We start from the raw sequence: 25,357 nt of genomic DNA on the forward strand, positions 1-25,357 counted from the left end.
TCCAGCTAGTCGCTGAGCCTGAAAGCAGCTTGGAGAACCTGTAAAATATCCTGTGATACAGACTGCAAACTCAGGAATAATATGGATCTGCTCTCCCAGAATCATCCCATGAACAGATGCATATTCTTCTGAAATGTTTAGATGCCAGCTTGCTGTGTTAGCTTGAATATTAGCATCACCTACAGGATAATCTCCCTACACAGCAGCAAGCACTATGATTGTTTTTAAAGCCAGGAGCAGGCTTTTGGACAGTACTTTAAATACAGCTGTACCCTGTATTTCATGTTAATTCATAAAAAGTCATTTCAGTGAGCTCAGGTATGCTGTTGAATTATGTTGCATCAACTGAGCTATGGCGGTTCTCTGAGATTCAAGCATTTGCTGCAAGCTGCGTATGTGCATGGCACGTGTTAGCTTTTAGACATGGTCACTCAGTTATGTGTCTTGGCCCTTAGAATTTCAGTCGTTCCTTCACACACACACACACACACACACACACACACACACTGCTATCAGACATTGTGAGACACATTTTAGTAATCTAGGGAATAAAAGAATGGTTACACTGAGCCCTTGCTGATCTTTTATTTCAAAAGGGATTTGAGGGAGTTGACCCTGAAGGTATTTTGCAGTCTTGGTACTAAACATTAGATAACAGATAGGAACAGTAATAGCTGAAAACCTATTTATCAACCATGTGGTGAGCTGCGTACTTACTGCTTTGTTTTGTGTGTCAGTGCATTATCATCAGCGGGGAAAGTGGTGCTGGAAAGACAGAAAGTGCCCATCTGATCGTCCAGCATTTGACCTTCTTGGGAAAGGTATTTCTAGCCAATCATGTCAAACTACGAACAAATCCTCCCCACCCCACCCACAAATACTTCCTCTTTATCTCATCTTTAATGCTTAAAGCTATTCCTGTGAATTGCCCCACTTGAGTGAGGGACAGAGTAATTACGCATTCTAAGTAGTGAATCAAGCCATTAGAGTATGATGCTGCTCCATGTCACTTGATATTTTTAAAGCAAAAATTCCAAATCCTGAGCATTCAGTGTGTGTAGTTATCTACACTGTTTATGACATCCCCTGTTGTTCGTTTGTACAATAAAGAATGACAGATCTTGCTGCAGGTCTGATCTTAGAAACTTCTACCCACACATTTAAATGTTATGGGTAAAACTACTAGTGCAAAATGATGGGAGAATCCAGTGTATAAGGTTAACCATAAGTATGTATGTTAGTATGATCCTGATCTTAGCTAAGTTCTTGTTTAGTTTTTGATATTTTTAGCAGTTTAATTAAAATATATGAACCCTGATAGGCAGAACAATTGCAGAGGAGAAAGAATCCAGATTTTCATACCTGCAAGAGATTTTCCCCTTCAGTGTATGGCCCTGCTGTTGTATGAGTAGGTAGTTTAACCCCAGTTAAAAAGTACCTAACACCACATGAACCTGGTAGGGTATGCTATGCTTCTGATGCAGGAAGTGGATTGTGGGTAAGCAGTATATACTTTTAGTGGTCCTTCTGATCTGTATCTGTTCTGTCAAGGCCAATAACCGTGCTTTGCGTGAGAAAATTCTTCAGGTGAATCCTCTGGTTGAAGCATTTGGGAATGCCTGCACTGCCATCAATGATAACTCAAGTCGCTTTGGAAAATACCTGGAAATGATGTTTACGGCCACAGGAGCTGTAATGGGAGCAAAGATTTCTGAATATCTACTTGAAAAATCGAGGGTCATAAAACAGGCTGTGTAGGTGCATTAATCATCTATCCTTTCACATTTATATCATGTTGGGCTTTTGTTTAATTTTCCAAAATGCTTTATTTTAAATGGTTTCAATAGTATCTTGTACTAAAGCAGTAATCCTCTGTACAGTGCTATGACTATCAGAATAGTCAGTCAGTTCTTTTGAAGTGGAAGCCAGTGCTTCCACTGGGGAGCATTCCAGAGGGGAGATATTCCCTCTGGAAAACAAGCATTGCAGCACACAACTGTGCATAGCTTCCAGAATCCTAAAAAGGAGGAGACCCTGATCTTGGACCCTTTGCCACTTGTGATTGGCTGGGTTTTTTTGTGTTTCACAGATGCAATACTTGCCTCTGGTCTTTCACCACTACTGGCCCTGATCCTACACCATTAAAACCAGGGGGATTTTTGTTACCTACTTCAGTGAGCTTGCAATAAGGACTTCTACTTTTACCTTGTACAAAGTACCACAAGAATAAACGTGTGCTTTATAACGATACTTTTTTTTTCCAGAGGGGAGAAAAATTTCCATATATTTTATTATATTTATGCTGGCCTTTATCATCAGAAGAAACTTTCTGAATACAGGCTTCCAGAAAAGAAGCCTCCTAGGTAACTATCACTCATTTGTTTTAACTGCTTGTTGTCATTAGCTATTGATCAGCTCTTGCTTTCAGTATGATGCCTTAAAATCTCTCTTAATCCTTCTCCATCTCTTAAGGATCTTTTTTAATCCTTCCAAGCAGAGAAGAGGATGGACAATAAGGAATTACATTATTTGTGTTAGTTTGAGAACTTGAATTATCTAAAGAGGAGGAGGAAAAAACAAGCTTCTTACTGTGTAGATAGTCTGTCTTACTTTCAGATCAGGGCAATTGCCAGAAGTGACTACTTTTGCTTTCACACTGTAATACTTAAGTAAGAACCTAGAGTATGTTTTGGGCTTGTGTTTTTTTAATTGATATTTGTACTTCGGGAGCATCTGATCTGTATTGCGGGGACAGGGGCAGGGATGAAATGTTGGTAGCACTAGGAACAAATATTAACAAAGAAGCAGCAAAAATTAATGCAACAGAAACAAAGACTCTCTATGAACTAGCACCAAAGTATTTAATTAAAAGATATTTGGATATATGTTCTTTCCAGTTACTGATGTAGTTGTGTTGAAGTCATTAGAGGTTGTACTAGGATATCTGCTAGTATGGCACTTTATTTCTCCCACTCTATTTAGATATATTGATAATGAAACTGGAAGAGTAATGCAGGATATTATTACTAAAGATTCCTATGGAAGACAGTTTGAAGCCATTCAGCATTGCTTTAGAATTATAGGATTCACTGATGAGGTAAGAGATCCAGTTGCTAATCCATTATTGATCATTCTTCTGAAAACCACCTCCGCTGCTGCCTGTGCACAGGCTGCTGTTTGGTTTTATGAATACACACCTGTGCCACAGAGTCTCTCTTATGACAGAAATGACCTGTGAAAGCAAAACCACGCACCTGGGAGCCAGGACCAATCTGAGATTTCAGTCTTTACTCAGGCAAGTCCATTCACAGTTCTGTTTCACGCTGTTTTCTGTGTCAGTAGGAGCTTACTTGAATTAGTAGAACTTGGTCTCAGAACAATCTACAAGCTTTAACACCCATTCCAATGCCCACCTTTTTTCTTTACAGACTAAATTTGGTCAGTATATCTAATTGGCTTCTTGAAAGTGCTTTTTGTCATCTTTTACAGGAAGTGTATTCAGTGTATAGAATTCTGAGTGGGATCTTAAATACTGGAAACATTGAGTTTGCTGCCATTTCTTCACAACACCAAACAGATAAAAGTGAGGTTCCCAACCCAGAAGCCTTAGATAATGGTAAATACATTTTAGTATTGTCAGTTCTGTAAATGCAATTTGACTGTGTTTGTGAGGATCTCTAACTTGTGATGATGGTTAGGCAATGCTAGCAATTTCCACTGCACAGTCCCAGTCATGTATCTTTTCGCCATTGTCTTTCAGCTGCTACACTGCTAAGCATTGGGTCAGAAGAACTTCAGGAGGCCCTAACCTCCCGCTGTGTTGTAACACGAGGGGAGACTATTATCCGAACAAACACTGTGGACAAAGCAGCTGATGTGCGAGATGCCATGTCTAAAGCACTTTATGGCCGGCTCTTCAGCTGGATCGTAAATCGTATTAATACGTTGCTGCAGCCAGATAAAAATATATGGCAAGTTACACGTCACTGAATCATGTGTATTTACTGTGCATGTATCTTTGGTGGTTCATCCATTTATATATTTTTGATTGTGCAGGAGGGGTGTTGTGTTTATTTTGGCTAAGGCTTCAAGATGGCTTTCATGCTGTGATGCTGAATTCTGTTTCTAGGACATTAACCCCAACATTTTCAAAGAGTGGAGTTTAGCTACTGAAGTCAATAGAAATTGGGTGGTTAAAACCTATAGAATTCATTAAAGAGATGCTTCCTATGTAATAAACATTAAAACCATACCAAAGGCTGGTAGATAATTGGAGTGCACTGAAAATCTTCGTATGTTTTCACAGTCCTTCCATACTTCAGCAGTGTTAAGCTCATAATAAATGTAGGTCTCAGGTTATTACTGTTCTGCTACTACTGAGACATTTTTGACATTTTTGAACTTTTGATAATTACAGAAACATTTTCATAGCACCTTTTTATGTTTTCTTTGCCAGGTACTGATCTGGCTGTTTTGCTCTTTTCAAGCAACTATAGAGATTTCTAGAAATAAGAGAACCTTTTAGGTGATGGGAAAGCAACAGTGTTGGCTACAAGACTCCTGCTTCCCTGCTGGGAGACTGGACAGGGCATGGAGGGACCAGCACTGTAGTAGCATGTAGAACCTGTAGAATAATTATTGCCAGCATAGCTTAAAGATGACAGTTTTGAATTCTACCAGAACTGTTTCATTCCTTCTAGATAGTGCCAGTGTAGCAAAAGGTGTCTTGGGATTATCATACCTCCAGCTGGCATTCTCTGAATATAAAAAATTGATGATTCTGAATATAATCTGAATCCATCTGTTTTAGGCAAAAGTCAAGGTGAGGAGAAGTTTTGGCAGACACCGTTGCTCCTTTCATAGCATGTCTACACAGCACACAATGTGTTACCATGCTCAGACAGACAACCTATGAATGAACCTAGTCGGGTACTGGAAGTAGAGCAGGCATGTTAATGTAATGCTCTGCCTAGGCCCGATGTTAATATGCTGTATTATTTCTGATCTTGGAGGTATCTTGGAGATCTCTAGCTGGCACTTCACTGCATCACATAGACATGTCCTCAACCACATTTGTGGTTCCAGTGGTGACTGTGGTGTAAATATACTTGAGCTCGCACATATGCTTTTACTAGTCCAGCTGTAGCAGCAGCAGACTTGACAATTACTCTGCTGTCTGAGTGTAGTAAAAACATGCTATAAGAGCTTGGCACCATTTGTCCACCTGGAGGAACTGTCGATGTATTTGGTTTGGGATCTGCTCGCTGAAACCACTCGTTTTACTACAGTTCCAGAGAATCTGTTACTGTGTACCCATGATTCTCCTGCCTTCTTCATGGCAAAATTTGCATAATGAAAGCAGGGGGACAAGTGTTAATGATGCTGAAAAAACGTATAAGTTGTCATAAGTTTGCATAAGCTTTTTCTCCTCTCTTTTTGCAACAGATTGATTTGATTATGCAATCTTAGTTACCATGTGTATTTTGATTTTTCCTTGGTGTTCTTCATGATGAATATTGTTTGTATTTTCCATGCAGCAATGTTGAAAATGGGATTAATGTTGGGATACTAGATATTTTTGGATTTGAGAACTTCACAAGAAATTCATTTGAGCAGCTGTGCATAAATATTGCTAATGAACAGATCCAGTTTTATTTCAATCAACATATCTTTGCACTTGAGCAGGTAAATGTAACTCTGCTGAGTCTGTGTGAATCATCAATCCTGACCTGTAGAACATGCTCAGGAGCATGTTATAAACCATAAAGCATGTATGTGATATTAATGCAAGATGAGGACCACATCTTTCAGTGCAGTTGTTACAGTTTTGTAAGTAACGTGGTTGGGGCAGATAGAGTATTGCTGTGTGTCATGAATGTCCTAATGATGTTGCTCTGACAGCTTCAGTGTTAAAACTGTGCTGGTAACTTTGTAGATGGAGTATCAGAATGAGGGAATTGATGCTACTACAGTGGAATATGAGGACAACCGCCCGCTTCTAGATATGTTCCTCCAGAAACCCATGGGTCTCCTTTCTCTACTAGATGAAGAAAGCCGATTTCCTCAAGCAACAGACTTTACTTTAGTTGGTATGGACAAACAAAAATCCTTGGGAATGACTAATATATTTCGAGAATGAGGAATGACATCTTTACTTCAGTTTTACTAGCCCAGTTATCCCATTGAGGCTTTGCCATTTTGTTTGGCATATTAAGTATATTTTTCATTGTGCTTCGTCATTCTTCTATGTCTTACGTGTTTTCTGTTTTTATGTTGCCAAAGTTATTTTACATACCTCATGTCAAGGGTTTTATTGTCTCCTCACTGTTTTAAGGAAATAACCTGTGTGGTGCCCCTGTCTGCAAGATACATCAAGTGTTTTTTATCCCTATTTCTCAAGAGAAGGCTGAGATATAGGAGAACCTTGTGTCCAGAACCACCCTGTGAGTTAGCATCAGTGTTGATAGTAAGAAATTAGAAAATACTGCTTCACTCCAGATTATCTCATCGTAAATAGAAAGTATGTGTTATTTCTGGTGTGCCATCTGGTGGAATATTTCCCTCCCTTCATGCATATTTTATGTATAAAAAATCTTGGTACCAACTTTAAAACATGCAGCACATGCCATCCTCTAAACTGTTGTCCTGTTTTTATTTACTGGAGATACATTTTTTCCCTGTGTTATGTAACAGATAGTTCCAGTTCCTTCAGTGGAATGCGCAACAGGGAATAACAGCTGCCTGTTAAATCATATGATATATATATATATATACACGATTTTTCACTTCGGCGGGGTTGAAATGAAACTTATATTTAGGTCAAAGATAAAATGACTGCTGTCATTTCATTCCAATCCTCAATTGTGTACTAAAGCAGTGTGCCTGCCTGTGGGTCCTGTAAATCAGCTAATACTGAATATTGAATTTACACTTTCACAGAGGCACCCTCCATGCGGCAGTGCTGACAGTCTTGTTACTGATGTCTTGAGAACACCAGGACCCCTCAAGATGAGAGCAAACTGGGATATTTTGCCCGCTCCAGATGTGCCAGACAAGCATTAATTAAAAATAAAAAATTCAAGCCTAATTCTCTTTACATGGATACTAAAGTTTGATTAAACATCAATAGAAAGAAAATACTAAGACAAAAAACTAATGGATTCTAACATTAGAAAAGACCATTTTGATAATCTCATCTGACCTCCTATACAACATGACAGAGAATTTTATCAACTGATTCCTGCCTCAGGCCTCCAGTTGGTTGTTCAGATAAAGAAATAAAATAGCAGTTTTCACAATATCAGCCCTAATTTCATTACAAAATCTTACAGAGCATGCAAAATTTCACAGGGTGTAAAAGGCCTTTTTCTTAGCAAGTAGGTGTTTCTTTTTCTGTCAGCTCTCTAGAGGTATGTCACAGGAAACAGATAGCCCTTTAGATAGAAGACATTTTTTCTGTAGAAGTCCAAAGGCAAATTAGAGATGGTCCCAACCTGAAGATATTAACATGTATTTAAAACATTGTGTGTGAGACTAAATGAATGGGGAAGGGAGCCTGGGGAAGATAGAAATAACAGCAGTCATTTAGACAGATCAGGTATGTGCACAGCTTTAATCTACATAGTTGAAAAAACCCCTAAATATATATAAGCAAATTTGTAGGAAAGTAAAAGAAGTTCCCACACCTTCTCATTGGCTCCTATTATTTGATAATTTTCCTTGCATAAAACTAAAAAAAGTGGGATTTGGAAGACAGTCTTGCTGGGCTATTTTAGAATGGGCTGTTCCATTCTGAAAGGCAGTTTGGAAGAAAGCACAGAGAAACTGGCATACAGCTGTTACTGGGCAACTTGATAATGTCCGAGTTTGCTGTTCAAGAAGCCAGAATTGCTATAAACTGCCTGTAATTAGGAGGCAGATTTTACTTAACCACTGTAAATTCACTTTTATCAATGTCACTTCTCAAATGTCTAGATAAATTTGAAGATAATTTACGATGCAAATACTTTTGGAGACCAAAAGGAGTAGAATTGTCATTTGGTATTCAGCACTATGCTGGAAAGGTAAGGTCATGTGATTCTTATTTAATTCAAGTAACATTGGTGTGTGGTCATTCTATCCGCAGTCATTGCGTTAAGATTTTTTTTTCCACATTTTAATAGAAAAAATTATAAGGTTTATGGAAACCTGGAATCTGCGATAAAATTTTCTGTGCAAAGTAGGCCATTTTAGAACCTGTCCTTACAGCTCTTCCATAAAGTGTGTGAAAAGTAAACTCCCTTTATCTGGAAAAGAAATTTGACACCAGAAGCACCACTACTACAATGTTTTTTTAAAGGAGCAACTCACTGGAGGCAGAAGAGGTTACTAAATTGTAACATAATCGGCTGTTAATTTCACCTGAATGCCCCAGTAGTTGTGTGTGTGCGCACCCACCTGTGTGTGTGTGCACGCGTGAGTGTGTGTGCACGTGCGTGCTTGTGTGTGTGCATGCATGCATAAAGGAAATCGGGTTACAGTGAAAAAATGCAATATAAAATAGTATCTCGAATAGTACTTAAGCTCCTATAGAGAGCATTGGAAAGATGGGAGTAATTTTCTGCTAGCACAGACGATTTCCCATATTCTGTAGCACACAACATGTTTTGTTCTCAGGAGTTCACATATTATTTTGAATGGGGAATTAGGGTCCAGTTGTTTCACATAACATGAATTTTGCCTGTGATTTCAGGTCCAAATCTCTGTTTATAAACAAAATTAAAATGAAGTAGCCATTTTATATATTTATCAGTAATTTCAACTCTGGCTAATTTTAAGACTCCAGAATTTTAAGATATGTTCTAGTAAATTTAGTCCAGCTTTCTGGCTTGTTAAGAATAACTGTAAAATTTCACACAGGTTTAGTAAATTCTTTGCTAAGCAAATGGCCAAGTAATAAAAACACTGTCGGCTGGTTCACCATTGCAGGACAGCATTCAGTTTCTGTGTAAAATTCATACTAGTGGAATTAGGCTAGAGAGGAATATTGCTAGTGTTAATTAAACCTGTATAACAATTACTATGGTTTTAAAAAAATAAAAGGTTAAGCAAAATTATCAGATTCTTGTATGACTACAGAGAACCAGACATTAATTTCTAATAAATAGGATAATAATTAAAAAAGCTATTTTGCCTACTGAAGCTTTAGAGAATAAAGAATCAAAAGTGATGTGCCCTACCAGAGAGGAAGAGGGAAATCCCTACAGGAATGTTTTGTTTTCCTGCTATCATTTTGGAAGCAGTGAGAAATCATTTTAATGTACCTTGATGTGTCCTAGATATAAAACTTGCTCCTGTTTCTCCAACAGGTCTAGTTGCAGATCCCACATTTGTTGCAGACAATAAATAGATGATGACTATCTGAGAGCCATTTTGTACTTATGTAAACTGTCAACTTAAGTTTTGATGTGGTTCTCTATATTGCATCATGCACACCACTGTTTGATGTGACACAGGATAATACAACATGACTCAACTTAAGCCATTTAAACCAATCTGATGTGCAGTGACATGCTGTGAATATAGATGCTGTTTATAGCCATTTTGCATTCTGAAGACACTGCTGTACAATTTGAACTCCTTTGTGGATAATTCCCTGGCTTGTCAGAGCCAAACTAACAGGTCTACTGAATCGTCTTGACACTTCATGCTTTAAAGAAAATGGTGGGTTTGGGGTAACCCTTTCTGATGTTGTGTTTGGTTCTGTTTCCCATGCTAGGTATTGTATGATGCCTGCGCATTCCTTGAGAAGAACAGAGACACTCTACCTGCTGACGTAGTGGTGGTGTTGCGAACATCAGAGAACAAACTGCTTCAGCAGCTCTTCTCTAGTCCGTTAACCAAAACAGGTATTTTTTGCACATCTTTGCTAACACTGCAGCCTCTTCAGCTATCTTGTCCCCTAAAACTCTTACTCCAGTAGACCCAGGAGGCAAGATTCCTTCCTCCACTCCAGAGAAAGGGAGGTTATCTGATATGCAAGGCCAGAACTCATTGTCAGAGAAGGATGAAAATATGGGAGTTGCTTGGTCCTTTGCCATTTGTCAGTCCTTTGCTGAGATCAATTCTCAGTTGATAGATTCTTGTGTCATGCGTCTTAGAGTTCATAAATCATGTATATCTTATTTAGATAAAGGTAGTTTGGATGTCATACCTATCTGTGTAGATGAATCAGTGCAATACATGAATAAATTTCTTACAAATTATAAATACAACATACTAATCTATTCAAATTGATTACTTCAGTTGAGTTAAAGCTTGTCAATGTTGACTTACATGAAAGTGCATATATCCATGGCTAAAACAGTAAGATGAAGTTTGATTACTCCATGGATAGTTGCCAGAGTACCAATAACCTGTGCAAATGATAGTTGCACAATATGCATGCCAAGAAGCCAACAAATCTACACACAGAAAATGTCTGTCAACACTTCATATGTTTTCAAAGTTTCTTTTTTGTAATGGATAAGAAAAAGATGTAATAAAAAGGAATAATCCAAATAGGGTGGATTGTATTAGATTGCAAAGTTCTTTTGGTCTGATATGACATTTATTTCTGTGAGTGAAGAGACTTCCAGTAATTATGTTGTGGCTATAGAGTTGTTCGTGGATAGAGTTTTGCAATGAAAAGATAGTGCTATTGATTTTAAATAGAAAAATGTAACATGATCACTGTTTAATGTCTTGGTCTTATGCTAACCAGGAAATGCATATGCTAATCTATATTATACTGACAAAAAATGTTGAAATGGGTATGAAGGATATCTTTCAAAGTGATACAGTCAGACATTCAAACTGTTACACATACCTTGGGCTGAATTCTGCTGAGTAATCATTGCTGCTAGTGGCTTTGCAAAAGAGGTCATCATATTTCTATCCAAAATATCCCGGATAGAAAAAAGTGTCCATGCATTGGGTAGTGCTGTGTAGATTTACTGTATATGGGCTGTAGATTTGATTCTGTGCCTGTGCAGTGCCTCTGTCTAGGATTTCTGGATGCTCAGTAGCCCAGTCACAGTCTCTGGCTTTACTCTCAACCGCTCTTCCGTAGAAAAAGAACATCTGGAGAAACCCAGATGTTTGGGCCATTTTTGCACATGTGTAATGGATAGCAAACTATCTCTGTTTATGTTCTACATAGGATAGATTCCTGTTATATTGTATCTGTTCTTTTCTTGTAATTAGAGGACTCTGGATTGCCTTCCTCCAAATCATGCTTTAGGAGGGTCCCTGAGAAGTGAGGAGCCAGTGAGGAATCTGCTTCTCATTTCAGCTGTGACAAGCATAAATGGGGAGAGAGGTATAGTTTAAGCTGGAGTAGGATTGTTCTGTGCCCAAGAGGGGAACGAAGAATCTTTGTGTCCACTTCTGTCATCAGAGTCCTTGTTAGACTGGTAAAAGAGATTCTTTAGTCATGCTGGGTGGATCAGGCAGAGGGAAAAAGAAAGCTTATGTATGTTCAAGGCTGTCTCCACATGCCTCTCTACCAGTGATTTTATACCTTGAAGCTATTGTCAAAATGAAGCAGATTAGGTGTTCTTTCCCAGGTATCAGTCCCAATTATTATAAAGATTACACTTTTAATTTATTGCTCATTTTTAATTTGGTGATAAACAAGGCAGCCAAACCATGTAAACTCATATGATTTTGGTTTTTTAGAGATATTTTGATGGCAGCAGCAGTGAACTGAGTGTTTTGTCTGAGATACATAAAAGATACAGTAAGAAGATACTTCTGTTGCAGTATTCGTCTGTTTCCACTTTTTCCTTGGATCGTAAATTCCTTACTTGTTTCCTATTTATATGGATTGGATGGGTTCTGCCTCCCATTATAAAACATTTACCTCTTCCTGAAATCCCCACGGCAGTATTTTCTGTCAAGTCAGTACAGGAGATCCTGTTAAAAATTATTATGCATATGCTCCTGTGCATGATGCGTAAGAAAGGCATAAAACCCATATGTAATTTCTGTTTTTCTAAAAGGTCTTCATGTTTTTGCTCGATTTTTTCCAGCTGTCTAGTATAATTGGCACCCACATCCTGTGTTGGGGCCTCTGTGTTCTAAAATCAGATCCTTGCCAGGTTTACTTCTGGCAGCTTGCAAGATAAATGAAAGATTTGGCTGAGAACAGAAGGTATAGCTGGCAATGCTGCTTCATCTCTGCTTAGTGAAGAAAGATTATGCTATTCTCTTAACTTTGTAGAAAGGCCCTTGTGTAAACAAAATAATAGTGATTGTGTAAATGTTCCATCACACTCTCTCCTTGCCTCATAGAACTTTTCCCCTCGCTCAACATGGGCTTCATTCCTACAGTAAGCCAGAAAACATACAGGTTAAGATTCATAATCTTGATACAGTTTTCTTCACCTTTTTGTGGATTACTGACGGATGCAAAAGTTAATAATTTACATGGAAGCCATATTGCATCTCTCCAGGTAATCCTGACTCTAAATGAGCCTTCTGCCAGTATGTCTGGTGTTTTGTTTGAAGATGAGTGACAGCACATTCTCACATCTGCTTACAACTAGCTCTGAAATTTGCAGCGTACATGTCTTTTGCCAAGCAGCTCTCTCCAATACATGTAATAGTCACTAGGTGGTGCTATCCCAGAAGCAAGAGTGAATCTGAAACTAGGAATATGGGTTTGACAATTACTAAAAATGCATTTCTTAAATACCAGTAAGAACAAAAAGATGCCTTTCCCACCCTGAGAAGATCCTCTGTTTGAAGTATATTTATATCAGTGTCATAACATAGTCTTCCAGTGTCAAAAATTGAGCAGCAGCAAGAAAATAAATACTGAAAAGACTAAATTCTTTTACTAATTTAAGATCATACTAATCCCTGTAATTTATCATATGTACTTATCCCCTCTTAACAAATGCTTCTGTTTCAGAGTAGCAGACTATGTAGTTTAAAGGGCCAGAAATTATCAGCAGGACATTAAATGCACATTTATGATAGTAGTTTATGGTTAAAAGAGTGCACAATTACTGATACGAGACACCAGAGCTGAAACCAAACATTCTGGGACTAATTTTGTAGGGTGTAAAGCATTGCGCATCTTCTTTCAGTGGAAGCTTAGGCACATTCAGCACATTTCAGAATCTGTTTGCACTTTCTAGGGACCTTTAACCTCAAAACTGAATGAACATATTCTGGTTTAACCTGCTGATTCTCCCAATTGCTTCCATACTTCTCACTTGTGCTACAGACAGTTTTTCATGATAAGAATTCTGTATATTCTGAAATTAAAACAGAATTTGCTCCAAGTACAAGAGACAAATAGGGTATATTTAAAAAAAAAAAAAAAAAGAAAAAGCCCAAGCTGACGCTACTCTAGTTGAATATACACGTTCCCATCAGATATAATGCATTCCTGTTTGTCTCTGTAGTTTTGGTGCATCACTGTCACAGCTAACGCATCAGGCACAAAGGAATCATGTGATCTAGAAAACAGAGTCCCCTTGTAAAAGAAGTGGTCTTAACTGAAAAGATTTTTTTAAAGGAAAGCCTTGGTGCATTCACTGGTGGTATCAGTGAGGAGCTAGACTCACTGTCCTGATATGCAAGAATTTTTGCAGTATCACCGTCAATAGTGGTACCATTAGACCTCTTGGGCAAAGAAACAGTGGGCCTTTTTTAAGACTGTATCTCTTTCTTCCTCTTTTCCTCTCTTTTACATTATGCTCCCCTGCTGACTGGATCCTGCTGGGGAAAACGGAAGGTGTGCCAGAGGGGTTTCATCTTCTGGGAAAAGCTGCAGCACAGCATGCTCCTCTACTCTAGCAACACAATCTCTGCAAACCCTTTCCCTTTCTAAGACTCACAGATCCATAGAGCTTATGTCACAGCTGCTCTGCTCAGTCTGAGATCCTTGCTGCAGAGAGCGAGGAGAGTTGCCATTGGGAGGGAGGAAAGGGAGACTCCTCCAGCCCCCCATCTCCAGAGCAGGAAGGCTGTGCAAACAGTGCCACCCTAAGTCTGAGGATCTGTGGCTGCATAGGATAATACAGAGCTGAGCAATGTCATGTCTAATAAATTTGGTACCAGTTGGTATTGCTCACGTATTCAGAATGACATGGTGTCAGTATATCACCCATTGCAGAATGGTATGATATCCCATTGCTAATAAATACTCCTTGTCCGTGTTGCCTTGATGTTTGAGCATAATCTATTAATGAGAACTGAGGTGGAAGTTTTCACAGCCTTCACTGGAGAATTAGGATGGTGATGTTTTAACAAGGGAATTTTTTGCCCAAAGTATGAGGAAAATAGATTGTTTTCAAAAGCAAATTAACTATAATCAGCCTACCTTAAGATTGTTTCCCACCCCACCCATTTTTGATCTGTTTTCTTTATGCTAACCTAGTGCCTTTGGGTCCCCAGCCCTACTTACAGCCCTCAGACAAAAAATAATTATGAACAGTGTATGTCTCCCAAAAAACAAACAAAAAAACCCCAAAAAAACCCCAAACCAGCCACATGCTGAGAAAGAACATGAAGAAGAAATGTTCCAGGCTTTCTTTACGGATGCTAAAGAACACAATAACTAGGGTCTCTTGCAGAATCATTTAAATTATTTTTCACTGATCCTTGGCAATTTCCCAGTGTAATGAGTACTATTTCAGTATTAATTTATCTGTAAGTTTGATAGCAAATGGTACCTCATGAAGAGTGAGAAACAGGGAAACAAATGGATTTTCTTGCATTTAAGTCCTGCAAACAGATACTACTGGGCATAGAGTGAAATCGTGGCCAGTTGAAATCTGTAGGTCTTGCCATTGTTTTTGGTGGAACCATTATTTTACCTGTCATGTTAGTTAACTGTGTGCTCTTATTGAGCACAAGCACTTTCTCTAGTGATAAGTATTGGCAGAATAGGTCTCTTGGCTTTGTGTACATCATACTTATTCACTGAAATAAAGTATGCTTCCATTTGGACTTAACGGATTTTTTCTTTTAGTTCCACGGATCACAATAGAGCAAAAGGCTCAAATGTACCTTAGATTTTACTGATTTATCCTACAATAAAATCATTTTATAATGGTACTTTTGTGTTACCTATTTTCTAAGAGATAACTGCACACACTCTAAATCAAATGAATCAGAAACAAGCCATTGTAATTATAATCTCACTACTTAAAGATGAATCAGAATTTACATTTTGTAAGAATTTGGGTCAAGTAGTGGAAGCTAAATATTTTCTCTCAGAACATAGAGACTTTCCTACGTCTAACTGGCCCATATGTTAGAAGCATATAAAAATTAATTGTTTTTGCTTTGCTGCCAGTATGTTGTGTGCAAAGAAAGGCTTTAAACCACAGCTGTGCAACGTAACAATTGTGAACTTTATTGGGTTGCAGATGTGGGACATCAGTAAACTAAACTAAATGTAGCTTAACTGATTTTGAGTGGTAGGGTGTTTGATTACATTTCATTTAGTTTTTCAGTTTAACATTTTACGGTTCAGTGTTTCTTGGTCTTCACATCCTACAGTTTTGTGTCATGGGTACATGACACAAAATGTAGTACACAGATGCTCATGAGATCTGCTAGTACTAGGATCCAGAGCATGTCCTAAAATAGCCCTTAAAATGGAGCTCATCTAGAAACAGAATTGTCTATCAATCGCAGTTAAGATGTAACAAGTATTTGCTGTCGAGATTAACTCGCTATAAATAAAGAGTGACAGTGAATCTCTGGAGCTGCACGTGGCCCCAACAGCTGAGAATGGTCACATTAGAATTATCAGGCTTATGTTCAGTAAAGGGTGTTGCCCAAGCAAAAGTCCATTGTTTTTAATATGTGTCTTTGCAGATTAAATTGTATTGAAAATGGGCACATGGTGTAGTTTTTGTTTCCAAGTGCTTGCAGATTGAACTCAAAAAAAAAAAAATAGTGCAAGTGGATACATTTAAGAACAGATCTTGATGGTTTTATTGATGTGATTCATAATAGGTCATTCCTACAGAACAAATTTTGAGAATAATCTTTCTTCTTTTTAGGAGAGGAGATTTTCAGTTTTCATGCTTCTAGCATAACTTCTCAGTTCTTTAATGAACATTATCTCACACTAGTGAACAATAATTAACCTTAACACCTCATTGTAGGCTAAATAAGTTTAAAATGTGTTGATATTGAGAAAACAGCAGATGTATAATATATAGATATTATTACTGTTTTTAATAACTAGTAGAATGTGGGCAGCACATTCTCACCATGTAGCATATACAAACTTTACGTAGAGAAATACTTAGTGAACACTGATTGTTTTAACAAGTAGTTTACTAGCCAGTTTCGTCAGGCTCTACATGCTATAAGGTCAAAGTGGGTCAAAGATGCTCAGTACATCGTAGGAGGTATTCAGCAACTCTCATGATCAAATCTTGGAAGAGCCATTAGTTATTTTTAAATTTGCCAGTGAGTTTGTGGAGCAGATAAATGTGATAACCTGAACATCCATAATGTTGTGTGGGTGTGTCCCTTACAAAGAAGGTGCTTGTATTTCCCAGGATTTCAAAATAATCAGGTTATGGGTTAGTTGTATCTAAGAGATTATGTTGGTTGGTGGAAAACTAACTTTTGAGTGTGTGCTGGATTTTGTCTGTTTGTTTCTTGCCTGTATTTCATATTCTGAGAGTGCTGTTTTTCTCTGATTTTGTAGTTTGTTTTTACACAGTCCATTTTCTTTTCTTCTTCACCCTACAACAAACTGCAAAGGTCAGTACTTTTCTACACCAGCATCATCTTCCTTCTTACTGTTTAACTCTGTGTTGTAATTTAACTTATTCTGACCTGATTAGCTTCATTTATGAGAGCTCATAACTGAACTGCCTGAACAGTGGGTCACAGCATGTGTCAAAGACAGAATGTGTATTTGCAGGTATTTGTATGAATGGGTATTTGTTTCATTAAGTGTGGGGATACACATAGAAATCAGAGCAATGTTTTGAAGTATCACAAAAATACCTGATTTTGTGCTGGTTTTTTTAAGTTACTATATGGAAGTGCTGAGAAGCAAGGGAACAAATGTTCAGTTGAGAAACTTTTGAGACTCGATGAAATAAGAATGAGTAGTCAACACCATTAATGCCGAAATTTTAAAAGTGGGAGGCCTGGTACTTTCATAAAGTTCTGTAGCCATGTTTCATCCTAAGTTAAGACTTTTAAAAGACAGCTTTTCTGCTGAAATGTAAGAGCCTTTTTTGGATGCTGTTTTTATTTTGTCTAGCTTGGAGAAGATGGATAGTCATATTGAAGTCAGAAAAAACTTTACCCCATTTTATTCCCTGACATTTTATACCTGAATCTTTACCACCGAATTCATGGGGAATCTTGTGTTGACTTTAGTAGGGTCTAGTTCGGGCTCTCTGTGGCCCCACAGAAAATTTTATGCTAATTCTTTACCTGGAATGCAGTTGTAGCTCTATATACACAGATTTTTCTACAACGGACTTTGGTCTGCCTCTATTCCTGTTTCAAGAATGTATCCAAATGCATGCCGAATTTTTTTGTGAAGTCAAATAGAATACTGCTGTGCTTAAAGGCAGGTGTCCTTATAGTTCATTTTCCATCAGTAAATTCAGGGTATTATATACAATATGCTATGAATATTAGTTAACATGTATTGAGCACTTTATTCCTCAGAACAGTTTTAGAAGTCCCATCAAGTCAGTCTGTCCATCGAAATATTTTCATGTGCAGCTGACAGTTTCTAACAAAGCTAGTTGGAAAATTTTTGACAAAATGCTTGTAAGACTATGCAATGTCATTTTAAACAATATGTTTCATGCACACATTTTATTTTTTATTTTAACTTTTATGTTAACTGAGATATTGTGTGTAATATCTGGAATTTTTTATTCTAATTTTTTAGTTAACAAAATGAAACATTTTCAAATTCTGAATTTAAGTATTGATAATTCCTGTTTTGTGGTTTCTGTTCCAAGATCCTTCATTAAGAGTTACTTAGGCTCTGCGTTAATCAGGCCAAGACAAGAAGGCTGTTAGTGTTAGCTGCCTGGAAGATGGACTAAAACAATAAGGTCTTTAACCCTGTTAAAGCTTCTTTCATGACTGTTGCTGTCCAATGTTGGGATTCTTCTGAGTTTGGAGTCTTAAAGGAAAGGCGAAGTGTGGATTCTAGTAATTTTTAAACAAATTGCCTCACATAGATGATCCATTACTTGGTAAAGTGCCTGAAGACACTAGCATAACCCAGAACTGTGCTAAGACCCGATGATTTACAGCATTTCCATATGTTCTTTAACAAGCAGAACCGGTAACCACAGAGTTGAATACATCAGAACACTGAAAAGTATGATCCTTATAGTTATTGCACATAGTGAGAAGAGGTGTAGTGTTTCAATAACACTGACTTTAGAGTTCTCACAGCTTCAAAGGGAGCTGCATGTATGGAGCAGCTTCAGCAGCAGATCCTAAATAACGCAATATATACCATAAAATGTGTTATAACGTATATTGTATGAGGAAGGAGCATGTTTTGGTAACGATTTCTGCTTCTGGGTTTCCTCTTTATTCACTGTTATTTTAGACAATTATTTTGGCCTCGGTTCAACCTTTGTTTAAAAAAAAAAAGGTTTTTAAAATTTTTGATGTATAAAAAAGTGCATCAAGGACAAACTTTGACATGGAGTAGTGCAGCTCAGGAGAACCAACTGCGTCTAAACCAAGTGACTGACAAGATCCCTTCCCCTTTCACTGCCTGCAATTCCAAACTTTCATCCTCATCTTCTTTCTCCAGATGCCTCTGGAAGAAGAAATAACCTTGTTGTGCGTTCTGAATAGAGGTCATTTGAATAAGGTTTTTTTCTGGCTAATGCTGAAAATTAACTGAGAGTTTCTCAGCCACGAGTCTTCACAGAAAACGCATTTCCGTAGTTCCTTCTATTCTCAGTTATGGGATGTGGTACAGAGACCATCACAGTCTCCTGTGGCGATGGTCAGTCTCCTGTTGGTGGTGGGGTACTTTGCTGACCAAGTAGGCTGCTACATTCTGTACTGTCGTTGCCCAAATATTTTGAGGTTTGGTGCCCTGTGTACACTACATACAACAGCATCAAATCTTACTGTGCCAAACGTGTGGATGGAAGCTGTTATGGCACATATCTGAAAGAAATGGCCAATGGCTCCTGACAATGTGTAAACGATAAAAAGCTGAGCTACATTGTCCCGTAATGCTGCAGCTGAGAGACTGAAGAGATCTGTTGGCTGCAGACCTGGCTGAAGAAAATGCTGGGCGTCAGGCTGCAGAGGACTTGAGCATTGTTTACACTGTATCTGCTAATTGCTTTTTCCAGCCAACTTCCATTCTTTCAGTTTTGTCTAGATGCAACCTTGGAAAGTAAACGCTCAGCTGTAGTTGGTGTATTCGGCTGATATCACTCCTATCATTAATTTAGTGTTTGAAAACGGGTACCCAACCTATGTCCACCTCACTGTAGCCAGATAAACAGTTTGTCCAGCATGCAATCTGCTCCCTCTTTGCCACTGTCTTTTCCAGGACCATTTGGCCCCTTCCTCCTCCTGTGCCTGGAAATGTGTCTATTACACGATAAGACTGTCGTACATGTCCTATGTCTGCTATCTGTAAATTTGGTCATGCCACGGGAGTGTGATGTTCTGAGAATCACATAGTAAGGTTTGCTTGCATGTCATAAGATCACATATGTGCCTGCGATGTTCCAGGAGATATCTGCATTTCAGACAGAGTGTGAACACACTCCCAATCAGATAGACAGCTACACATCAGTGACTCAACTCAGCTAAAAAGTTGGGCATGTTGCTTAAAGTAGACATTAACACCCAAGGTTGTGTTTTAAAAATATCTTGGGCATTGCCAATGATTAATTATATGCAGTAATCTGTTTTTTTAGTGGTAACTAGGTAAGTGTGAAAATGAAGACTTTTTTTATTGAGATCATATATATTTACATATATGTGTATCTTGGAATATAGTTGACTGTTTCACATTCATTTAATCTCAGCTGCTGTCAGGAGTGTCTTTCCTTTGCATTCTACAAGGAAGCCACTAACCTACTATGTTAAAGCAATATTTAAACATTGCAGTGATAGTACTTACAAGCAGAACTTACTTGTTGTTGTAAATATGCTGCATGTTTGCCAGTGCGTGCCGTGCTAATGTGGGAAGTGACCAATGAAGTGTCTGGATGTGTGCAATATGAGAGTGTGCAGCACTGAATTTACATTCAGGTTCTTTTCTCCCATTTTGGAGCTTTTCAGTAACTCTAGATAGAATCTGTGTCCACTGTGTGCTACCAGTAAGACTAAAGGAACCTTTAGTCTAATTGAGAATCAGGATCAGAAATTGTCAATTTAGTAAAGCATGGACTTTTTTTTTAGATAATCTGGGTCAAAAAAGTGCATCTTTTTTGCTCCCGAGGTGATTACTCACAATTAGGTTGTTCTCGGATGGGCCTCACTATTACTAGGTTTTCATGGTTATCAGATTCTGTTTTGTAATGTGGATCTGATTTTGGAAATATTTCCCTTTTTTTGGTTTACTCGTTCTGATTAGGAAGTAAACTTTTTCTTTTTTCAGAATAATATTGGATGCAGCAGTGTCTATGTATTCTACAGATAGTATTTTATAAATATATTCTTGTCTAAAATGTGTAATATATGAGATTATTGGATTCTTAGCTTTTTATTGCACCAGATTAGCCTAAACAAATTTAGTGACTCAAAAGAAAAGAGTTTTGATAGTCAGTGACCAGATTCAAATTAGTACCCAATAAAAAATTACGTGTATTCATTTATAGTTGAGCTAAGAAAAGCCTAGTCTTACAGCAGCAGAAGATGAAAATGCATTATGCAGATAAGCAGTCGACTTCCTTAGGCTAGATGAAATGTACTGAAAGGAAAGACAGAGAAGAAGCTGTGTATGTCAAAGACTTTGTCTGACTCTACCTCTTCTGGAATGCGAGTGCTTAGCTGTGATTAGAAGTAGTGTCGATGAAATATGAATGCATTGTAACATTCCTGACCATATTATACTATATCTACATAGTATTTCAAGTAACCCCTCTGTATCTGAGCCTGAAAGAAATTAATAAAATATATGAGGATAAGGAAAGAGCTTGTACTGTGCCCTCTGTATAATAGTAATATCCCTGGTACAGCTTGTACAGTAAGGTGACATTGTCTTTAGGTTCTTTCTCTGTACTTCAATTGCACTTCACAAGTTAAACGTTATATCAAAGCATAATGTAGTTCTTACCTGGCGTGTTCTTACTTTGGGAGGGAGGAGTAGTGATCTTTTGCAGACATCATAAAAATATGTTTATGAATATAGTTCTAATATTACTAATGTTTACTTGATAGTGCTTATAGAACCCATCACCTAAGAATAACGAAGTACTGACAAACCTTAAGTAATACCAGAACCTCCAGGCAGGGAGTAAACTTTCCATAATTAGTGTGGAAAATCAATGGCTGGCCAAATCCTTATTTCAGCCAGATCACACAATAAAAGAGCACCAGGACTGCAAGTTAGAAGCCAGAAGTCTCCTTTCTGAGATCTAGAGAATACTTACTAAAACCAACCTGAAAAAAGACACCTCTGTTTCTTATTCCTGTGCTGCGTAAATACTTGAAATACTTTCAGAACTGCTCCTGCTTGGTTTTGCATGGTAGAAGAGGTATTGTGCTTTGATAGTACTCTCTTTCTCGCCTTCCTCATCTGATCGTTTTCTCTTTTTCGCCTGGAATGAGGCATCAATGAAGAATACGTTTGCAGAGGTGTGAGACTTCTATACAGCTTCAAGACAAAAGGAATTTTGTTGTGCGTTGGCACAGTGAGCTAAGCCAGTGACTGCACAGACTTTTGCAATGCTACTTTTTCTGTTGGAAGCTCTCAGAGCATTTAACAAACATTAATGATGGAAGCTTCTCAAAGTATTAATGGCGTTCCTAGCTTTATTATATATAGAGAAAAAAGAGATACAGTGAGCATGATTGACTCCCCCAGTGACGCAAATCAGTCCCAGAGACCTTATCACCCAGTCCTGCAGGCACATAGGTAAGAGCCTAAATGTTTCAGATGAGCAATCCCATTGAACTGAAAAGGACATGAAGTGAGTAAAATTAAACATGTACATGTTTGAAAGATTAGTCCTTATTTTAACCGTGAGCTTCTGTCTGCTCCCTCATGAACTGCTTTGCCAGAAAACTCAGAAAGTTTTGATGGTTTTTAAATCCCTTGATTTGCCCAATTTACAGAGTTGAATTTAATACAGGTTGTATTTTATTTAACTCTGCCTGTGTGTCACCTGTGTTTTCTCTGAGATGTTGACATTTAATATGTGTGAAGCTAGAATTCTAAAAGGCACAGTGTGATCTTTTAACCTTTAGCCAGTTTAACCTTTCAAGGAACCCCTGGCAGTTTTAACTGGCTATGATATTATCTAAAAACATTTGTTCTTCAAATATTGATGTTCTTCACAAAGTGGAATAACACTTAATTATTTTTAGTGTGTAAAGTAGTAAATGACCTTGTAAATGAAAATCGAATACAGGGACGAGTACTCCAAATGTTTACTGACTATGGAACAAACACCATGCTAACTCAGGTGAAACATTCCTTTTATATAGACTGATTTTCAAAGCATATTTGTTCTGTTTGTTAGTCTTAATGGCTTAGACATGTTACAGTTAAGTAGTTATTTTCCTGAAAATGAACTCCTTGAGATGATTAATTCACTAACTTTTATTTAAGCATCATGTTGTGTTTGATCTGGAAAAGAAAATCCTAATAAAATTTTTCTATGATTTTTGACTGGAACTACAATTCACTAGTTAGCAATTGCAAAGGGGTTTGTTTGATGTATGAAATAAGAACTGGTAAGAATCCATAATGAAAAGCTGGTTTTATTCTTAGTTTAATCTCTGTTTTTGCCGATAAGAAAAATAAAATTAGTAGTGTAAAAGAGACAGCAGATCATTGTTCATGAGTGTCATTTTGCTTTCCTCAGAAGTAAATTGCAGTCATGCTAGGTTAAGCAGTTTCCCCCTTTGACCATACTATATTTAGGCAGAACGATGCATACTAGGCATAGTATATGGTAAATACATGAGTAATAACAATCAGATAATACGATATTGTGGAAAGATGTATTCATGCCCAGGTTAAGGCAGGTAGTATGAGGAGACATAGTGAGCATTTAGCAGGTCCAGACCTACTAAAAAAGAATACAAACAAATGAGTGCAGTCTTAGGGGGCAAATGAGCACTGGCTTTACTGTATTTATTCCAAAACAATCAGACATCTTTTACCTGTAGAAGTACATGTGAGACAAGAGATTCAGCATTTGTTTTAGACTTCACATATAAGCTTCACATTTAGGTATATGGCAGACTATTGCCCTGAATTGACTTAGCAGTCTAACTGGCAAATATCAAACTGAAATATCCTATAAAAAGTATGTTCACATCAGGACCCTAGGGGAAGGCTTGTAAGTAACTAAGTAAATCAGAAACTCTCCATTCTGGAAAAACTTCTTCCTTGGAGCGAAAACCAAGAAAGATATCCAAAGCTCTTTTCAGATGGAAAGTGCCATGTTACTAGAATTCCTTTTCATAGGAACTGACCACTTTCTGGTTTCCTTCTGGTGTGTGAAGAAAGATTTTTGATTAATAAAAAGATTTATTTGTTTGTTTATTTTGCCAGATCAGAAATGTTTAGCTTTAGTTTTGCTTGAGGAACTTAGGAAGGCCTCAGGTATATTAATTGTGAAGCCTTGAAACCTAATGCCAGGTGTGAGTATGGTGAACCTTAACCAACTGTATTATCATTCTAAATTTTACTTGGTTATTGGAGTTTTGTAGTTTGTCATGAAAAGAAGCAAAATCTAAGCAATTTTAAACAATATCTCGTTCAAATTTGTTTCTTTTCTAAACTCCCCTGTTTAACCCTGTATTGTGTCAGCAGTTCTCCAATGCAAGGCTTTCAAGCCTAAAGAAGACTTGAATTGCTAATCTGAAAGCTAGCTGAAAACAACCTCACCAGGTTTTCAGCCCTCTTTTAGCCGAAAAAGGCACAAAGGAGCAATTTCTAACATACAAAAGTATCAAAAGTACAGCTAAGAGAAAAATAAATTCACCAACTTCTTGATCATTGAAAGCCCCATTTTAACCTTAGAGATATACACCTGTATACCATATATATGTATACAGACACACACACACATATATATAAATATAAGTATGTATAAAATATTTATTTAAGTATTTATAAGTGTATATATAATACTTATATATTTATATTTTATATGCTAGATTTTCAAAACAGATTTGCAGTTTTCATTAACCTAAACACTATATCCTAAAGCAGACTCCAAAAACATGGACCTGGCTTGTGTTCTGCACTGTTATTTGGTCTGTGAGGTAACGTACCCTGGTTTGGAAATGACATATAATTTTGCAGCGTTCTGTCAGTCCTAATGACAGCAGCTTAAAAGGGGAATGTTTTGAAAATGAATACAGAAAGTCTGAATTGCTCCAAAAAATGTCATCACCATATTTCTGAGTGCCAGCCACCTGACCGTTTGCAGGGTATTGGTATTTTCCTTGTTAGGAGGGAAATAAGAGCAAAAGTTCCTTTCAGCTGTACGTGGACCCTGTTTGCTCTGCTCCCTTACAGCCTAACTACGCGTTTTTTGTTTTTCCCCTTTTGCCTCCTTACCAGTTACATAACATATAGTTTAGCAAAACTCTGAGGACTGTTTAGAGTTATTGGCTTTCTCTAAAGCAAATAGCTAAACACTGGAGTTGATGCAAACAAGGCACTTAGCATCTGAAAGAAGTGTTAACACTTTATTTACATTTAAATTAAAATGGACACTTATTTATGTGTTCTGGTTCTGAAAGGTGTGTGGTACATCTGCAGAGGCCTATTGTTTATTCATGCTGTAAATCCTTTGAAATGTGTTAAAATGCTTCCCACTCATTATAAAAATCCTGCCACCCATGGATTAGGGCTTTGATGTCACCAATCCTGCTTCAAAGGGTTCTTTCAATGCTATTAATCACAGTTTAGCCTCTGAAGATATAGCCAGAGAAAACATTTGGACATCTTGTGCTAGACTTGCTAAAACTTTGAAATATACAGAGTGTCTTGCATATGCACAGTCCCGTATCACTTCCTCTCTATTCTGTGAGCCTTTATTTTAAAAAGCTATTTTATGATGACTTTGCCTTCCTGGAAATAAAGCAGAAGTTTAGGACACGTCATACTGTACACTGGAAAAAGGCAATGATGTCTTTCAAAAACACAGTA

The 25,357-nt window shown here is 37.6% G+C and overlaps 1 protein-coding gene across 1 annotated transcript in view; it reads left to right on the plus strand.

The window, feature by feature from the left end:
- The window catches only part of MYO3B (myosin IIIB), a 223,968-nt gene that overhangs the window by 112,623 nt on the left and 85,988 nt on the right, over positions 1-25,357 (plus strand). Inside the window, exons 16-25 of the mRNA XM_064514931.1 lie at positions 738-821; positions 1,552-1,754; positions 2,265-2,363; positions 2,983-3,097; positions 3,490-3,616; positions 3,761-3,971; positions 5,538-5,685; positions 5,936-6,089; positions 7,975-8,063; positions 9,758-9,887. Coding sequence (XP_064371001.1) covers positions 738-821; positions 1,552-1,754; positions 2,265-2,363; positions 2,983-3,097; positions 3,490-3,616; positions 3,761-3,971; positions 5,538-5,685; positions 5,936-6,089; positions 7,975-8,063; positions 9,758-9,887 — 1,360 coding nt within the window. The remainder of the gene's footprint in view (positions 1-737; positions 822-1,551; positions 1,755-2,264; positions 2,364-2,982; positions 3,098-3,489; positions 3,617-3,760; positions 3,972-5,537; positions 5,686-5,935; positions 6,090-7,974; positions 8,064-9,757; positions 9,888-25,357) is intronic.

This window comes from Dromaius novaehollandiae, chromosome 7, assembly GCF_036370855.1.
Source record: "Dromaius novaehollandiae isolate bDroNov1 chromosome 7, bDroNov1.hap1, whole genome shotgun sequence".
Lineage (NCBI taxonomy): Eukaryota > Metazoa > Chordata > Aves > Casuariiformes > Dromaiidae > Dromaius > Dromaius novaehollandiae.